The sequence below is a fragment of the Pseudonaja textilis genome, chromosome 7 (assembly GCF_049901715.1).
Source record: "Pseudonaja textilis isolate UNSWEBS1 chromosome 7, rPseTex1.2, whole genome shotgun sequence".
NCBI classification, from domain to species: domain Eukaryota; kingdom Metazoa; phylum Chordata; class Lepidosauria; order Squamata; family Elapidae; genus Pseudonaja; species Pseudonaja textilis.
Window position 1 is genome coordinate 1895163 of NC_141996.1, and position 18101 is coordinate 1913263.

The following is an 18101-nucleotide window of genomic DNA, read 5'->3' on the forward strand; positions in this document are numbered from 1 at the left end:
GAGCCGGTTCCCAGCCTGCGCATGCACAGGGCTACCAGAAGACAAGAACAATTGAGAAAGCAGAGACGACTCAGGAATAAGGCCCCACCTTGGAGATGATTGGCTCCTCCCATAAAAGAGGAGCGAACGGGACATGAGCTTTTGCAGGAAGCAACTAGTTCGTCTAGTCAGTTTAAGCTTTGAAAAATTCTGTTTGACTTTGTGCTGAGTCTGGCCTTGTCCTGTGTATTGGCCAATAGTTCTCTGGCCGCATTCCAAGTGCGATAAGGTGGGTGTTTATCAACATTCCCCTGGAATACTGTTTGTGAAGTCTGGCAGGCTGGGAATGAATGTAATTCACAGCCATGGAAATAAAAAATGGGTTTTGCCGAAACTAAGGTTGTGTTTTATGCTTTCTGAAGAAGCCTAGATCAGAACAGGACTAAGCTCATTTGAAATCACCGGTTAAACTATGGTGGCGCTGGGCTGGAGATCAGAAGGGCTGCCTCAGTTTCCCCGGCGTTATGATATGTGGCAATCCCAAAGGTGTTTTTCCAAAAGGCAATTGGACTTTCTTGGGGTTTTTTTTTTCCACCTTATAGGATATTTTGCTTCTCATCCAAGAAGCTTTTTCAATTCTGGACTGAAGAAGTGAGGAAGCTTCTCAGTTGAGGAGCGAAACTCCTTTAAGGAAAAAAAAACAACAATCCCAGGAAAGTCCGGTTGCCTTTTGGAAAAGCATCTTTGGGATTACCACAGTACACAGCGCCAAAGACCCCACAGTCCTCCTCCTCCTCCTCTCCAGAAACCCCACTCTCTTCTAGCACTGATGGTGTTACCTAGTTTGGTAATAAAACGTCATTACCACCATCAGGACATCACCACCGTCATCACCCTCAAAGAAGATGGACATACCGGATTTATTTTCTCAGAAATAGGCCCAGGTGGGTAGAAGGTTTGTCAACACACCTGAAGAAACTTTGTCAATGTCGACATACAAACGAAGCATAAACGATCCCAAGATGAAGGCGATGGCCGGACCGAGTGCGGTTGCAGCAAAAATAATCCCTGGGCAGAAGAGGGAAAAAAAGAGGATTTTTTTTTTGAAAGAACAGAAAATGTGAGACAAACAGGAAGAATGGAATGGAATGGAATAGAATAGAATAAGAAAGAACAGAATGGAAGGAATGAGAAGAATAGAATAGAATAGAATGGAATGGAATGGAATAGAATAGAATAGAATAGAATAGAATAGAATAGAATAGAATAGAATAGAATAGAATAGAATAGAACAAAACAGAATACAATTGAAGAATAGATGAATATAGAAAATAGAATAGAATAGAATGAAGAATAGAATAGAATAGAATAGAATAGAATAGAATAGAATAGATGATTATAGAAAATAGAATAGGAAAGAATAGAACAAGAAAGAATAGAATAAATGAATAGAATAGATGAATATAGAAAATAGAATAGAATAGAATAGAATAGAATAGAATAGAATGAAGAATAGAATAGAATAGAATAGAATAGAATAGAATAGAATAGAATAGAATAGAATAGAACAAAACAGAATGCAATTGAAGAATAGATGAATATAGAAAATAGAATAGAATAGAATAGATGATTATAGAATATAGAATAGAATAGAATAGAATGGAATGGAATAGAAAATAGAACAGAATAGAATAGAATGGAATAGATGAATATAGAAAATAGAATAGAATAGAATGAAGAATAGAATAGAATAGAATAGAACAGAATAGAATAGAATAGAATAGAATAGATGATTATAGAAAATAGAATAGGAAAGAATAGAATAAGAAAGAATAGAATAAATGAATAGAATAGATGAATATAGAAAATAGAATAGAATAGAATGAAGAATAGAATAGAATAGAATAGAAAGAAGAGAAGAGAAGAGAAGAGAAGAGAAGAGAAAGAAGAGAAGAGAAGAGAATATAGAATGGAATGGAATAGAAAATAGAACAGAATAGAATAGAATGGAATGGAATAGATGAATATAGAAAATAGAATAGAATAGAATGAAGAATAGAATAGAATAGGAATAGAAGAGAAGAGAAGAGAAGAGAAGAGAAGAGAAGAGAAGAGAAGAGAAGAGAAGAGAATATAGAATGGAATGGAATAGAAAATAGAACAGAATAGAATAGAATGGAATAGATGAATATAGAAAATAGAATAGAATATAGTAGAATAGAATAGACCTTAGAGGTCTTCTAGTCCAGCCCCCTGCTCTGGAAGGAGACCTTATACCAATATATATAAAAAAAAAATAGGGCAAGAAAATCCTGCTGATGATACCATTCAGTGAAGTTGATAAGAACTGCCTCCATGAAATGGTGTGTGTGTGTGTCTGTGTGTGTGCGCGCACGCACGCGCGCACAAAGCTTCCCCCAACAGCCCCTTCCGAAAAAGCCCTCCCTCCGTTATCCACGATTGGGGCGACATTCTAACCCCCCCCCAAACTTGACGTAATCCCGGTATGATCCGGACTCCCTGGTGGGTTTGGGTGAGTCGTGGTACGCAGGCGCCCACCTATATAGAGAGGGGAGTTGGTTGGGCTGGCGAAGTCATCGATGTAGGAGATGCCAAAGGGCTGGATGGGCACCCCACCAAGGCCCAGCAAGGTTTGCCCGAAGAGGAGCAGAATCAGGACGACATTGCTCTCTCTCTGGCTTCCGGTGCAGACGTCGGTCATGAGCCCCTTCCGGTGAGGGAGGCAGATGTCCGTGCTGTTACTGGGGGAACCTGGGGAGAGAAAGCCAGAGGGTCGGGTAGTCCATTCTCACAATTTGTTCCGACCTCGGCTTTCCCCTAAAGCATGAAGCCGACTCCTCGTTCCGATTAAAAAAAACAACAACACCTTTTTATTTAGTTTACAGTGAATTCCTCTCCAGCAAAATCCCGGCCAACAAGTCTTTCAAGAGAGTTCACAATTACAGGCCTTTATCAGGCTTGGAGAGCTGCCAGGCTGATACCTTCCAAATGCCACGCTGTAGCAGACAATATCTGGCAAGGAGTCAGGAACAGAGCTTCACCCTAATGAATTGAATTGTCTCCTGCAAACCCCACTCCCCTTTCGCTCCTCTTTTATTCCCAATGGGAGGGGCCATTCCCCATCCACCGGAGCCTTTACTCCCAAATCGACCCTTGTTCCTTAATTTTTCCCTTCCTCTGGCAGCTCTGTGCATGCGCACACAGGGAACAGGCTCCAGCTGTTCTTCTTCCCCACTGATCTCCGATTCAGCTGATAACTGTCAGACGGCCCTGACCCCATCTCTGCCTCCGACACAGAGCCCTCGTCAGAGCCTTCCCCAGACTCCAGGACTGGCCCAGGTTCCTCCCCAACCTTCTCACTGTCCGAATCTGCCACCAGCTAAACCAAATTGAAGCAGATTATTTGCCCCAGAAAACATAGATTCGGGGACCTGTTAGGGAGCAGCCATCTTCACCCGCTCTCTCTGACATCTGATCTGAGTTAGTTGTTTCTTTTAGGTTTAGTTCAAGCATCAATAAGGGCCACACGTCACTTTCAATCAATCCAAGCAATTTGGGATCTATAGAAGGGATGCTGGAGATGGCACGCTGCCCCTAAACCATATTTTTCTCCGCCTCAAAAAATACAAAAGCTTAGAAATGTTTATTTTTTAATTTGTTTCTTATTTTGGTTTTTAGGCCACCCTATTTCCAACGACTCTTGAGTGGCTCTCCAAGAAGGAGGCAAAGAATTAGGCATTGACTCAATCAATAAAATTATAATATCTTACATAATGTCTTCTGTTATATAAGAAATATAATAAATCAGGGACATAATTATAGAGCGTGGCTTTACAGGAAGACAAAGAATGGCTTAGTCATTTGTCATTTTTGGAGAGCTGGAAATCAACGGATTGTCCCATAGTTCCAAATTTAAAACTTGAAAAAGCGGATCCCGTGAAGAAGAACATTTATAGAAAGTTATCCCAAAGGTGCTTTTTCCAGAAGGCAACTGGACTTTGTTTTTCCTTTTCTCCTCTCATCCAAGAAGCTTCTTCAGTTCTGACTGAATGGTGGAGGATGGAAGGATTTAATTTTACATTCCTTGTAGTCATCTGGTCGTTAGCGCTCTTTCTGAGGATTTCAGGAACATCGGAAAAGCTCAGGAGGATTTTCAACCAACACAACACGCATGCACCAGCAGTGGGATCTTACCTCTTCCACTACTGGTTTGGGGATCGTGCGTGAACCTAACGTACACACACACAGCTTTCCCCATGCCAGCGGAGGCCTGCAGTGCCGATCAGCTGCCCTTTTCTCTTCTTTCACCTCTCAGTTGATCATTGGAGAGGCTTTTTCCCCCTCCTCTCAACTGGTAGGAATTTTTGCTACCGGTTCAGTTGAACCGGGCCGAACCGGTAGCATACCACCACCGGCATGCACACTTCAAACCCAAGAATACACTAAGAGAGAAACTGTCCACCCCAGGGATAAAACCTCCAGACACAAACCGAGCCATGTGATAAATGCAGTACAACGCAGTGTATTGGGGAAACAAAGCAACCACTTCACAAACGCCTGGCACAACTTAGGGGAACAAACCCATCAGGATGAGATTCCGGAGTCCATCTGCATATGAAAGACAAAACCCATGCTCCTGAGGACAGCAAAGTCCACGTTCTGGACAGTGAGGACCTCTGGTTTGAAGGAGGGATCCAAGTGGCCATCTCTGCATTAAGACTGGACAGTCCTGTCTCGACAGACACGACAACCCTTTCTCCTGTCTACAACACCGTCCTTTTAACAGCTCCAAGAAGGTTCCACACCCATTTGCACTAGTCAGGTGACTCTGAGGGCAGAGATTTAACCTCCTAGTGCTGTGATGGCGAACCTATGACACGCATGCCACAGGTGGTCATGCAGAGACATTTGTGCGCGGGCATGCAAGCCGCAGGCAAACTTACCTCACTGCGCATGTGTGTGTTTCCCAGCTGATTTGGGGGCTTTTTTTTGGCCTCCTGGAGGCTCGAGAAAAGCCTCTGCCGCCTTTGTAGGCTGAAAAACAGGCCCGTTTTATCACTTCTTGTATTTCCGGAAATACCGGAAGTGATGAAATGGGTCCATTTTTTTGGCCTCCAAAGGCTGCAGAGGCTTCCCTTGAGCCTCTGGGAGGCTGAAAAAAAAAAGCAAAAATCAGCTGGGAGGTGCACACATGCGCAGTACAGATAAGAGGTCAGTGGGGAGGATCATGTGTGCATGTGCAGGAGCGTGGGGGGGCCGTGTGCATTGCCTTCTGGGTGCTGGCACATGAGTGAGTGCATGCAGTTTTGGGCACAGGAGTCCCAAAAGGTTAGCTCCCACTGTCCTAGTGGCCTCAATAATTCTCAGAAAGAGTACCAACAACCAGATGACTGCAAGAAATATAAATCCTTCCATTCTCTACCATCCAGGCAGAACTAAAGAAGCTTTTGGGATGAGAAGCGAAGTGTCTTCAAAAGAAAAAAAACAAAACAAAGAAAGCCCAGTTGCCTTTTGGAAAAGCACCTTTGGAACAACCGTCACCTGGAGGGCTGAGAATCTCTATAGAAATTTCTAGAAAGTCCTTACCAAAACTGGATTGATCGTATTCGTAAGGCGGTGAGACAAAGTGTGGAAGGGAAATGACCAATCCAGCCACGGAAACGAGGATGGCACCGCAGCCAATGACCCGTGGCCTGTGGACTCGGCTGCCAAAATAACTCACAAAGATGATGAGCACCGTGTTTCCAATCTGGTGGATGAAAGAAAAGTTGGGAAGATCTTTAAGAAGGCTGAAGAAACTAGATCCTTGTGAAAGACAGCCAGTCAGGTCAAACTACAACTATGCTCATGTTTTTGGGAGAAACGAAACAAAACAAATCATGTTTTCAATCATTAGAATTAGAAGAACTTTATTGTCATTGGACAAGTACAACGAAACTGTGGATCCAATAAAACCAAAGCACTTAAAAATGAAGATAAGAAAAATAGAGTACCCACGTCTCCATTTGCAATTTGAGAGTACAATATCTACGAATATACACAAAGTATACATCCATCACTGACTGTAACGCTTAGCCGAGTATAATGCACAAGAGATGAATTGTACTGTAATATGTTATTATACATCTGACTGGGGTATTGAGATGTCACATCTTTTAATAAGGTAGTGATGTCATGTTTATTTGCGGTTCGGATGGCCCAGGGAAAGAAACTATTTGTCAGTCTAGTGGTGTGCGATTTTATTGACCTAAAGCGCCGTCCAGACGGTAGCAGGTCAAAAAGATAGTTGCCAGGGTGTGAGGGGTCTTCTAGGATGGCCTTGATTCTGCTTTGGCAGCGGGACCTGGCTAAGTCTTCCAGGGAGGGCAGAGGGCCACCAATGATCTTTTGAGCCGTGTTTATCACCCTCTGTACCGTTTTCCTGTCCTCAGCTGTGGAGCCTGCATACCACACACCTAGACAGTATATCAGAGTCCTCTCCACAGAGGTTTTATAGAAAGCCAGCAACAGCTTCTTATCCAGGTTGTTCTTCCTGAGAACCCGCAGGAAGTGCAGCCGTTGCTGAGCCTTCTTCACTATGGCCTTGGTGTTAGAGGACCAGGAGATATCAGCTGATATATGGATGCCAAGGAATCTGATCGTAGGGACAGTTTCCACTGATGAGTGGGGCGTGGTCCTGTCCATGTTTCCTGAAGTCCATAATCAGTTCTTTGGTTTTATGGACATTCAGGGACAGATTGTTCTGTGAACACCAGATAGACAGGTTCTCTGCTTCTGCCCTGTATTAAGTCAGAGAACTCATGAAATCATCAAATCAGGAAAACTGTAAAACTCATAACATGGTAAAAGTCATCAAATTATCACATTCATTAAATCATCAAACTCATTAAATCAGAAAGTAAATATATAAAACAAGTAAATATATCATCAAATTATCACATTCATTAAATCATCAAACTCATTAAATCAGAAAGTAAATATATAAATAAATTTTAACAGTCATCAAATATCAAACTCATTCAATCATCCAAATTGTTAAATCATAACTCATTAAATCATCAACTATCAAAATCATAAAACTCATTAAATCCTTAAATCCTCAAAATCCTTAAATCATCAAACTCATTAAATCCTTAAATCCTCAAAATCATTAAATCATAAAACTCATTAAATCCTTAAATCCTCAAAATCCTTAAATCATAAAACTCATTCAATCATCAAAAAATCAAATCGCAAAAATCATCCAAATGTAAAAAAAACCATCAAAGCATCCCATTCATTAAATCATCAAAACATCCAATTGTCAAAATCACCAAATCATTAAATCATTTAAAACACACATACACACACATCATGAAATCGTGAATAAAACATCGGTCACTCGACAGTGAGGTGGGTGGCATGCAAATTTAATAAATAACCAACCGCTGAATCAATTCGTAGTTTGCACTAAAAAGAAATGCTTGGCATGGTTATCACTGCTTAGAAAAAGGGTTGTTTTTTCTTCACTCGGTATCCAATTATTTGATATTATTTTAATGAGTAGATCCTATAGAATTAGATTCACAAAAATGTGTATACCATGTTCCAGAATATTCCTGTGGGGACAATAGATCAATACATTAAACACCGTGGACAAAATAATTTCTTATTATGAAAGGAAAAAAAAAATAGAACTGGCAATTCTTTCATTAAAAAAAACCCAAACCACTTTTATGGAAAATCTGTAAAGCCATGATAAATTGCTTTTTATTACAGTGAAAGTGATATTAAGAAAAGGGGGGCCAGAGGAATATCTGCAGGGTCACCGCTAACATTGTTCTCCCTACCTTCGATTCACTGCGCGGGAGTTGGCAGAGGCCCCTTCCTCTGACGCTATCTGGGGAGAATTCGATCCATCTGGTCCGGGGGAAATGGACAGGAGCCGCGGCCCCGTGAATGCAGCCACCTTGGTTTTAGATCCTCCTCCCCAAACCCCACTCCCTTCTAGCACTGATGATGTTACCTAGTTGGGTTATGAAACGTCTGAAAGAAAACCCCCATGCTCGGAGAGCCCCAAGGGCCCCACACTCTTCCTCCTCCTCCTCCTCTTCCTCCTGTCCCTGCTCCTCAGTGGTGGGATACAAAAATTTTTTACTAGCAGTTCTGTGAGCGTGCTTTGGTGGGTGTGGTGTGGCTTGGTGGGCGTGGCTTGGTGGGCGTGGCAGGGGAAGGATATACTGCAAAATCCCCCTTCCTTCCCCACCCCACTAACCTGCTTTCCAGCTCCGTTCTCCTGTGTGGGGCAACCAAAGGAGACCCAGCCGATCGGCTGTGGGCGTGGCTTGATGGGTGTAGTGTTTTGTGGGTGTGGCTTGGTGGCTTGGTGGGCGTGGCATGGAGTAGCTTGGTGGGCATGGCTTGGTGAGAGTGGCAGGGGAAGGATAGTGCAAAATCCCCCTTCCCTCCCCACCCCACTAACCTGCTTTCCAGCTCCATTCTCCTGCGCGGGGGCAACCAAAGAAGACCCAGCCAATCAGCTGGGACTCGATGGGAGGCAGAGAAGAGGTGGGGTTGGCGGGGCCGGTCAGAGGTGGGATTGGCCGGTTCTCCGAACTACTCCAAATTTCCGCTACCGGTTCTCCAGAACCATTCTGAACCAGCTGAATCCCACCTCTGCTGCTCCTCCCCCCCGCCTCCTCCTCCTCCTTTCCACACTCCCTTCTAGCACTGACGATGTTCCCTAGCTGGGTTGTGAAAACATCTGCAAAGAAAACAACCAACCTCCAAGGACCCCACCGTTCACCCCTGAGTTACAAACGGCCCCCCTTCTGTGGCCACTCCAGATTCTAAGATTCAAAAGGTTCGCGTTTGTGCAAGTTGATAGTAGCAAGTAATAGTAGGGATAGCACTTTACTAGGAGCTGACGGCAGCGATATTGCTGCGGTCGCGCATTAGAGGCCCGGCATAGCGGAGAGAAGCAATAGAGAAGGTACCTCGTGGAAGGAGGCCACCATGCCGGACGTCTGGCTGGACAGACCAAAGCGCCTCTCGATGGTGGAGATTGAACTTTTCATGTAGCCGGATGTCATCAGTTGCGAGAGCTGGAGGAACCCGTGGCATAGAACGAAGAACTGCGGGGAATAAGCGAGGAAACGTCAGAACCTCACCTGGACCTGCCTTTTCTTGGACCGTCCGATAAAACGCACCCATTGCACAAACAGGTAGTTCCCAACGTACAACCGTTTGCTTAGCGACGGTTTGAAGTTACAACGGCGCTGAAAGAAAAAAAGGGGGGGTGGAATCATAAACTGTTTTTCCCACTTGCGGCCGCCGCAGCGTGACCAAGGCCACAAGATCAAAATTCAGGCGCTTGGCCGCCGCCGACGGAGGTAGGCGCTGTTTGGGCCTTAGGCCTCTTTGAGAGGGACGGTTCTGACCCAGGGCTTTGTCAAACTGAATTGAACGTTAAAACCTTTTTTTTAACGCGATGCTGGGAATTGCTTGCATTCCCAGCCAAAACTCATTCGACGCGGTTCCTCCAGAGGAGAGCGTGCTTTTCAGGGCTGCAGAACGCTGCCAAGAAACAGAAGTCCAATTAAGCAACCCAAAAACCTAGAAAAAAAAATGACCAGAGTACAGAGCTCCATGAAGGACTCGGAGATTCCTGAACTACTTTGCTTCCTGCAAAGGTTTCGTCATCTTGGCCTGACTTTTATCCCTTATGGGAGGGGCAATCACCTCCCAGCCTTTCTCCCAAGTCGCCCCTTTTGTCTCAGCTGCTCTCGACTTCGAGCAGCTCTGCGCATGTGCGCACTGAGAACAGGCTCCCCTCGTTCTTCTTCCGCGCTGCTGCCAGACTCCGGAGTCTCCAGTCAGCACCCCACTCCCAGAGGGTCCTGGCCCCATCTCGGCATCGCACGCAGGACCCTCGTCCGAGCCCTCTCCAGACTCCCAGACTGGTCCCCTTTCGTCTTCGCCGTCCCACAACAGGGAGGGCATGACAACTCGGAGACCGGGGGGAGATTTTATGGGGTGCTTGGTGCTTTTGGAGCTTGGGGTTGTTTTTTTTCTTGCAGACGTTTCATGACCAAACTAGGGAACATCATCAGTTTTGTAGAGGGCTGTAACAGTACTAGGTAGCACTGATGATATTACCTAGTTTGGTAATTAAGCAACTCCAAGAAAAAGACCTCACAGTCCTCCTCCTCCTCCTTCATCCTCTTCTAGCACTGATGAAGTTACCTAGCTGGGTAATGAAATATCTCTCAAGAAAATCACCAAGATTTCTGAGCACCAAGAACCTCCTTCTCTGTCTCTCCTCCTCCCTCCTCCTCTTCCTCCTCCTCTTCCTCCTCCTCCTCCTCCTCCTCCTCCTCCTCCTCCTCCTCCTTCATCCTCTTCTAGCACTGATGAAGTTACCTAGCTGGGTAATGAAATATCTCTCAAGAAAATCACCAAGATTTCTGAGCACCAAGAACCTCCTTCTCTGTCTCTCCTCCTCCTCCTCCTCCTCCTCCTCCTCCTCCTCCTCCTCTTCCTCCTCCCGTCCTTATCCCTGCAAACCCCATTCCCTTCTAGCATTGATGATGTTCCCTAGTTGGGTCAAAAAATGTCTGCAAGTAAACCACCCAGCTGAGAGAGCACCAAGGCCCCCAAAGTCATCATTGTCCTCCTCCTCCTCCTCCTCCTCCTCCTCCTCCCCTCCTCCTCCTCCTCCTCCTCCTCCTCCTCCTCCTCCTCCTCCTCTTCCCCATTCCCTTCTCGTCCTGCTGATGTTTCCTACTTGGGTCACGAAACGTCTGCAAGTAAACCACCAGCTGAGAGAGCACCAAGGCCCCCAAAGTCATCATTGTCCTCCTCCTCCTCCTCCTCCTCCTCCTCCTCCTCCTCCTCCTCCTCCTTCTCCTCCTCCCCATTCCCTCCTCGTCCTGCTGATGTTTCCTACTTGGGTCACGAAACGTCTGCAAGAAAACCACCCAGCTCAAAAAGCACCAAGGACAACCCCTACCCCACCCCTTCCTGGCTCAACCCCGAACTACAAATATTTTCTTCTGTGTAGTTATCCTTCAATGCCTTTGAAAGCCGAAGCTTTTGTGTGTCGTTGGGTGCCATTCCGCGATTAAGATGATAGCTGCAGCTTCTTTGATTTGTTTGGCTGTATTTTTACTTGGGTTTAGCTGCCTTGTGTGATGATTTTAGGGCTGCCGAGCAAAGGTTTTGATTGTGGCTGCATATAAATAACAGGGGTGGATAGATGGATCTATAGATGATAGATAGGTGAAACAACAAATCACAGTTAGGATAAGATGTAGTGACAGTAATGACAGAAATATGTTCTTTGTGCTTATACTCAAGGACAATTTCTTTACAATCCTTCACAAGTCTATTAACGTCTCTTAAAACTTCTCCTCTAAAAAGAACTCAAAGAAGAGAAATCCTATCTCAGAGTTGGCTCACTTTTTTTTTTTTTTTAAAGAACAACCACACTTAGCAAAGCACTCCAGAAAAAAAAAATCTTATTTTCTAACCAACAAATGACAAAAACCCTCAGCATTTTAACATCAGAAGGCAAAAATTCTACACAGGAAAAGCCAAACTTTGAAAGGCTTCAAGAAAATATCCTTTCCAAATGAGTTCTACTTTTTTTCCCCTGTATTTTTTTTTTTTACCCATCTCTTTCGATGCCTCTCCAAATTGTGAGTTGCTTTAAACACAGGCAGTCCTCAACTTACGACCACAAGTGAGCCAAAGTTGGAAAAAGAATGCACACCACCCCTGCCTCTGTGTGTGTGTGTGTGTGAGAGAGAGAGAGAGAGAGAGAGAGAGGAGGGAGGAGAGAGAGAGGGAGGGAGGGAGGGAGAGAGGGAGGGAGAGAGAGAGGGAAGGAGAGAGAGAGAGAGAGAGAGAGAGAGAGAGGGAGGGAGGAGGGGAGAGGGGGGAGAGAGAGAGGGAGGGAGAGAGAGAGGGGGGGAGGGAGAGAGAGGAGTTAGATTAGATCTCTCTCTCTCAGAACACAGCCAAGCCCCCACCCAATCAAGTCACACCCCCACTGGCAGTTAAAAGGAAGAAGCAGCTGCAAGCTCACATCACTCTGAGAAGCACAGAGCCGAAGACACAAGCCTGAAGATGATGAATGAGACTTCATCGAAACGACGCCTAGATACTTCCAATTTTACGCGGGCGAAAACCCAAATAACCAAAGATCTATATCTATATCTATATCTATATCTATATCTATATCTATATCTATATCTATATCTATCTATCTATCTATCTATCTATCGTAGATAGATAGATAGATAGATAGATAGATAGATAGATAGAACAACTTTAAAAGCACAACTACAATGACGTGGGAAAATACCCGAGCAAAGCCGAATTCCATGCATGTAAGTACCCATGAAAACTTAAGAATATATATATATATATATATATATATATATATATATATATATATATATATATATATATATATATATATATGAATGACAGGGTCTTATTTTGGGGAAACACAGTACATGTACCGTGAGCCAAAGAAGGGATAAAAATGGTTAAATTGCTTTTCCTCTTTGGAGCCACTTGGGATAACGTAGCAGGGGCTGAACGTGTTACTTACTTTGACTGTGTAAAATGGATTTGAGCAGTAAAATCTTCCAAGCGGACCTGGGCTATTACCTTCCATTTTCTCACATCCGATCTGTGTTCCTGCAGAAAAGAAAATCAGGCTGGTTAAGGCTCAGAGGATTCCAGCTGGTTTACTTCGACGGGCAGTTTGAGATGGGGTATATCTGCTGGGCAACGAATACGGATGGACCTCGACTTACCTCGCCACAGTTACACCCAACATTTCTTTAAAAAACATTTTTTAAAATATTAAACGTAAAAATTCCATGTCTACATAACCGTTGTGTTGTCTGGGTACAGATGATTCTGAGAAATAGTAACCATAATAATAATAACGATAATATTCATAACACTAATGCTAATCACATAATAATAATAGTATTTGCTTGTCCATTTTAGTCAATCTTCTGTGTAAGTAATCATTCTCTTGCTCTTTTAAATTTCTAACTTCTGTTTCTGCCAGTTAGCCGTTGATAAAACAAATCCCACGTTATAAAAAAGTATTCGGTTTCTTCCTTCTCCTTAATTTTGAATGTTAATCTATCCATTTCTGCACATTCTAATATTTTTTTAAAATTACATTTTCGCCTGTAGGGAGAGAGATCTTCATTTTTCCATTGTTGTGCAAACATAACTCTAGAGGTTGCAAGAACTGGGGAAACCTGATCTCTGGAAGAGAAGGACTAGAGGAGGTGACACGATAGCAGTTTTCCAATATCAGTAGAAGAGCAACACCACAGATACAAACTCAATGGAAACCGCTCCAAACTCGACTGCAGAAAGTACAACTTCAGCAACCGAGTGGTCAGTGCCTGGAATGCACTGCCTGACTCTGTTGTTACATCCTCTAACCCTACCCACTCTTTAACCTCAAACTAGCCACGATTGACCTCACCCCATTCCTAAGAGGTTTGTAAGGGGGCGTGCATAAGTGCACCATCGTGCCTACCGTCCCTGTCCTATTGTCCCCGTTTATTCGTACCTATTTCCTGTATTCCTACCCGTGTTTATACTTATACCTATCATCTTGTAAGCGATTGACAAATCAAATATATAAATAAAATAAATACATGAAATAAAAAGGGGAGAGATGAAGGGATCCACCTCTTCTCCAAAGCACCAGAAGGCAGGACAAGAAGCGACATATGGACACTACTAACCAAGGAGAGAAGCAACCTGGAATTAAGGAGAAACTTCCTAAGAGTGAGGACAATTAACCAGGGGAACTGCTGGCCACCAGAAGTTGCAGGGGCTCCATCCCTGGAGGCTTTTAAGAGGAGATTGCGCAGCCATTTGTCCAGAATGGGATCGGGTCTCCTGCTTGAGGAAGGGGTCAGACTAGAGGACCTCCAAGGCCCCTTCCAATTCTGTTCTTCTGTTAATGAAGCAGTGGGTTATAATCTTCCACCACTCGAGGATTTGAAGGAGAGATTGGACAGCCGTTTGTCCAGAATGGGATCGGGTCTCCTGCTTGAGGAAGGGGTCAGACTAGAGGACCTCCAAGGTCCCTTCCGGCCCTAAGGATTCCAGGATTTAAGTCATCGTGTCTCCTACGCTGCCTGGAATTTCCTGAAGCTGTTCCTAGATTTCACCCCAAGCCTGAAAGCTGCTGTTGACAGAGGCCCATTTAAAACATGAATGCTTCCTTCCCCTTCTCACCCCTGTAATTCTATTTTCTCCCCGGAATGGAGAGACGGAGAGGCTAATGCGATTTAGAGCGCATTTGGGACGTCAAGCTGGAAGCTGTCAAGACGAGCAGAACAGAATTCCACTCTTTTCTTTTTCTTTTTCCCCATGGCCTGGGGGGAGAAATAAAAACGAGCAGGAGGCACCACTCCAAGCGCCCCGAGCTGTTGGGTGCCAGCTGAGACTTGCAAAATAGCTTTTACTCGGCTTCTGTATAATGGGTTGTGGCTGTGACATGCTTTCTCCTCCGTGGTGGACTATATAGAAGGAAGAGATCAGACCTCCAGCCCTTGCTGATCAAGGGAGACCGAAGGGAGCAAGTGGCCAGTTTTAAGTTTCTGGGGGTTGCCATAAAAGAGGATCTGACCTGGGGGGGCTCACATTTGCAGCCTTTGGTCAAAAGGGCCCAGCAGAGATTAGACTACCTGAGACTTCTCAGGAAACAACAACTGGATTAAAAAACTGCTGGTGACCTTCTACCACTGCACCATAGAGAGCATTTTAACTTACTGCACCTGTGTAGGGTTTGCAAATTGCACAAGGGCAGATAGGACGGTGCTCTAGAAGGTTAACATCATTGTCCAGAGGATCCTGGGTTGCCCTCTCCCCTCTTTGGAAGAGTTTTATAGCTCCCGCTGCCTTAAGAAAGTTCAAAATATTCTCAAAGATCCAACTCATCCTGGGCACTCTGTTTTTTTTTTTTTTTTTTTTTTTTAACTATTACCATCTGGCAGACGGTACAGGAGAATAATACAAAGGACAAATAGGCTGAAAAACAGCTTGACAATCGTGTTCCTCACTTAACAACTGCCGTGATTCACTTAACAAACATTGAAAAAAAGAAATGTCTCCCTTAGCAACAGAAATGTTAGGGTCAGTTGTGGTGGTAAGTTGAGGACTACCAGTAATGCGGAATACGGGGTAATTTTCAACTAGAACGTTGGTGCTCTGATTTTCTGCTGACATTTTAAATCATTCCGCACCCTAAATTGCAATTTAATCTGGATGCAATCTTTTGCGTAACAGCTGTTACCTCTCGATTTATCTAGATCTAGATCTAAGATAGATCTAAGATAGATAGATAGATAAGATAGATAGATAGATAGATAGATAGATAGATAGATAGATAGATACAAGAGAGAGAGAGAGAGAGAGAAAGAGAGACAGATAGAAAGAGAGACAGAGACACAGAGAGGTAAATAGATATGATATGATATGATGATATGATGTGTGTGTTTGTGTGTGTGTGTTTTCTTAAGGTTTCGTGGGTATTTATATATATGGTATTCAGCTTTGTTTGGGTATTTTCCTACGTCTTAATAGTTGTGCTTTTAAAGTTGTAGCGATGTTTCGGCAGAATCTCATCTGCCATCATCAAGCTTGTGTATTGGGTTCGTCTGTGTGTCCTGATGATGATGAAGCCTGATGATGGCAGATGAGATTCTGCCAAAATGTCGCTACAACTTTAAAAGCACAACTATAATGACGTGGGAAAATACCCGAACAAAGCTGAAGATAGATAGATAGATAGATAGATAGATAGATAGATAGATAGATAGATAGATAGATAGATAGATAGATAGATAGATAGACAGAGAGAGAGAGAGAGAGAGAGAGAGATGGATGGATGGATGGATGGATGGTAGGTAGGTAGATAGGTAGATATAGAGATAGAGATATAGAGATATATATATAGAGAGAGAGAAAAAGAGAGAGAGAGAGATGAGATAGGGATACACATACAGAGAGAGAAAGAGATACGAGAGAGATATAGATATAGATATAGATATGTAGATATATAATATCAATGCATATCATGTCCTTCGCTAAGGAGACAAAGGAGAAAAAGAATGAATTGGGAGGCAGTGACCCCTTCAGCTGCTTGCAATTTTTGGAACAAAATAAGTAAATAAATAAATTGACAAAGCCGTCCTAATGAATAGGTGCCCGCAGATACTGTTTGAAAGAGCTACCCGGGACTGCCCCGCAGCGTGTGAATCCTCCATGCAAACTCCAAATGTGTTATTGTAATTAAACTGACTGTGCAAACATCAACAAATTACTCACATGGAGCTAATTAAAAAAAAGGGGGGGGAGATGGGAGGGAATGAATGTTGTCAGCCACGCTTAATTATCCTGGCTCATCTGTACGCAAACTACTTGGCTGTAACTACTTGGCTCCCCTTCCAGAATGGAGCATCAGTCTTAGATCTTGTAGGGGAATCTTGAGAAGCAATACTGCGGCTTCTTCCTCGGTGCCACTTGAGCTACAGCCATATCTTTCCAGAGGCCAAACCGCGAAAAGCTATCGAATTGTAATAAGGAGAAAGGGTAATGGGAGCTCACTTCTGGGCACAATTCATCGTGTTGAGTATCGACCACAAGGCCCTGTTCATTTGAGACTAACAAAAAGGGAATAACAAGAGTTGGAAAGGACCTTGGAGGTCATCTAGTCCAGTGGTTGCCAACCTGTGGGCCATGGACCACTGGTGGTCCATGAGAAAATTTTGATGGTCCGCAGAGAAATGTCCTCCCCCCCCCCAAAGCAATTAATCCAGGCTGCGCGGGAACACAAGGCTGCGCTGCCCACATGGCCCGTGGGAACACAAGGCTTGCGTCGCTTGCATTGCGAACAACACGAGGTATTGAGGGGAGGGGGGAAAGGGAGGAGGGAGGGACTTGCCCCGCTTGCTCCACACATCTGGCCTGGCCACTGGGCTGCTTCTTTCCGCTTCTTTCTTCTTCTGCTTTTGGCTTCATGCAAGGAAAGCAGCAGAAGTCTTTCTTTCTCTCCTCCAAACTCCGCCAGAAATGAGTCTTTGGGACCCTGCAAGGCCTCCTGCTCCAAGAGGCTCACAAAGACTCCTTTCTGGCAGAGTTTGGGGGAGAGAAAGAAAGACTTCGCCGGCTTCTGCTGTTTTCCTTGCATGAAGCCAAAAGTCTTTCTCTGTCTTTCTCTCTCCCCCTGAGAACGGAGCTGGAGACGGTATCCCGCGATCCCAAATAAAGAACAATCGATTGGTAGGAAAACGGGGTGGGGGATTTCCCTGCAGACTTTTGGGGGGGATTTTCCCAGGATCTCTGGTCCATGGGATTTAAAAGGATGAGTTTGGTGGTCCCTGAGGTCCAAAAGGTTGAGCTGAGGGGAGTTTTTTTCAATGCATGATGAGAGACATATGGTGTCTGTGTAGTGATTGCAGAAAAGCTTTGACAAGCCTCACAATCTGAGTAGTGAGGGTGTGAAATGTACGTTGGGCGGCCCAACAATTACCGAGATAAATAGCAGGCTCAAAAAACATTCTCGGTGAAACTCACTGATGGAGAGAGCGCCAAAATGGCGTTCCCCTCATCCCTGTGGACTTCAACTCCCAGAATTCCTCAACCAGCAAAGCTGGCTGAGGAATTCTGGGAGTTGAAGTCCACAGTCTTAAAGTTGCCAAGGTTGGAGACCCCTGCTCTAGTCCTCAACATTTCTTAGGAATAAATTGGGTGCAGAAATGGAGGAAGCACTTAGGAAAGCCAGAAATGAAAATAAAGCAGGAGAGCTAATAACTGCACAATATTTCCCAGAAGAAGGAGCTTGTTATCAGAGATAAATGGCCTGAAAGTAACAGAATTAAATTTCCCAGGGACTGTCCATGCCAATTACGGCAGCTACAAGATGGTTTCCAGAAGTTATGGAAATTTCTGCACCTTTTGATACAGAGATAATACTCATTGTGAATCTTAAACTCTCTTGTGGATTCTTACTAATTCTCTCTCCCCCTCTTTCTTTTGTTCTCTTTCTCTCTCGTTCCTACTCTCTCTTC

The 18101-nt window shown here is 44.2% G+C and overlaps 1 protein-coding gene across 1 annotated transcript in view; it reads right to left on the reverse strand.

Annotated features, from left to right (window-relative positions):
- The window catches only part of SLCO2B1 (solute carrier organic anion transporter family member 2B1), a 57965-nt gene that overhangs the window by 27936 nt on the left and 11928 nt on the right, over positions 1-18101 (reverse strand). Inside the window, exons 2-6 of the mRNA XM_087937855.1 lie at positions 12599-12687; positions 8976-9113; positions 5587-5749; positions 2539-2751; positions 949-1047 (exon numbers count right to left, since the gene is read on the reverse strand). Of these exons, the coding sequence (XP_087793981.1) occupies positions 949-1047; positions 2539-2751; positions 5587-5749; positions 8976-9113; positions 12599-12687 (702 nt within the window). The remainder of the gene's footprint in view (positions 1-948; positions 1048-2538; positions 2752-5586; positions 5750-8975; positions 9114-12598; positions 12688-18101) is intronic.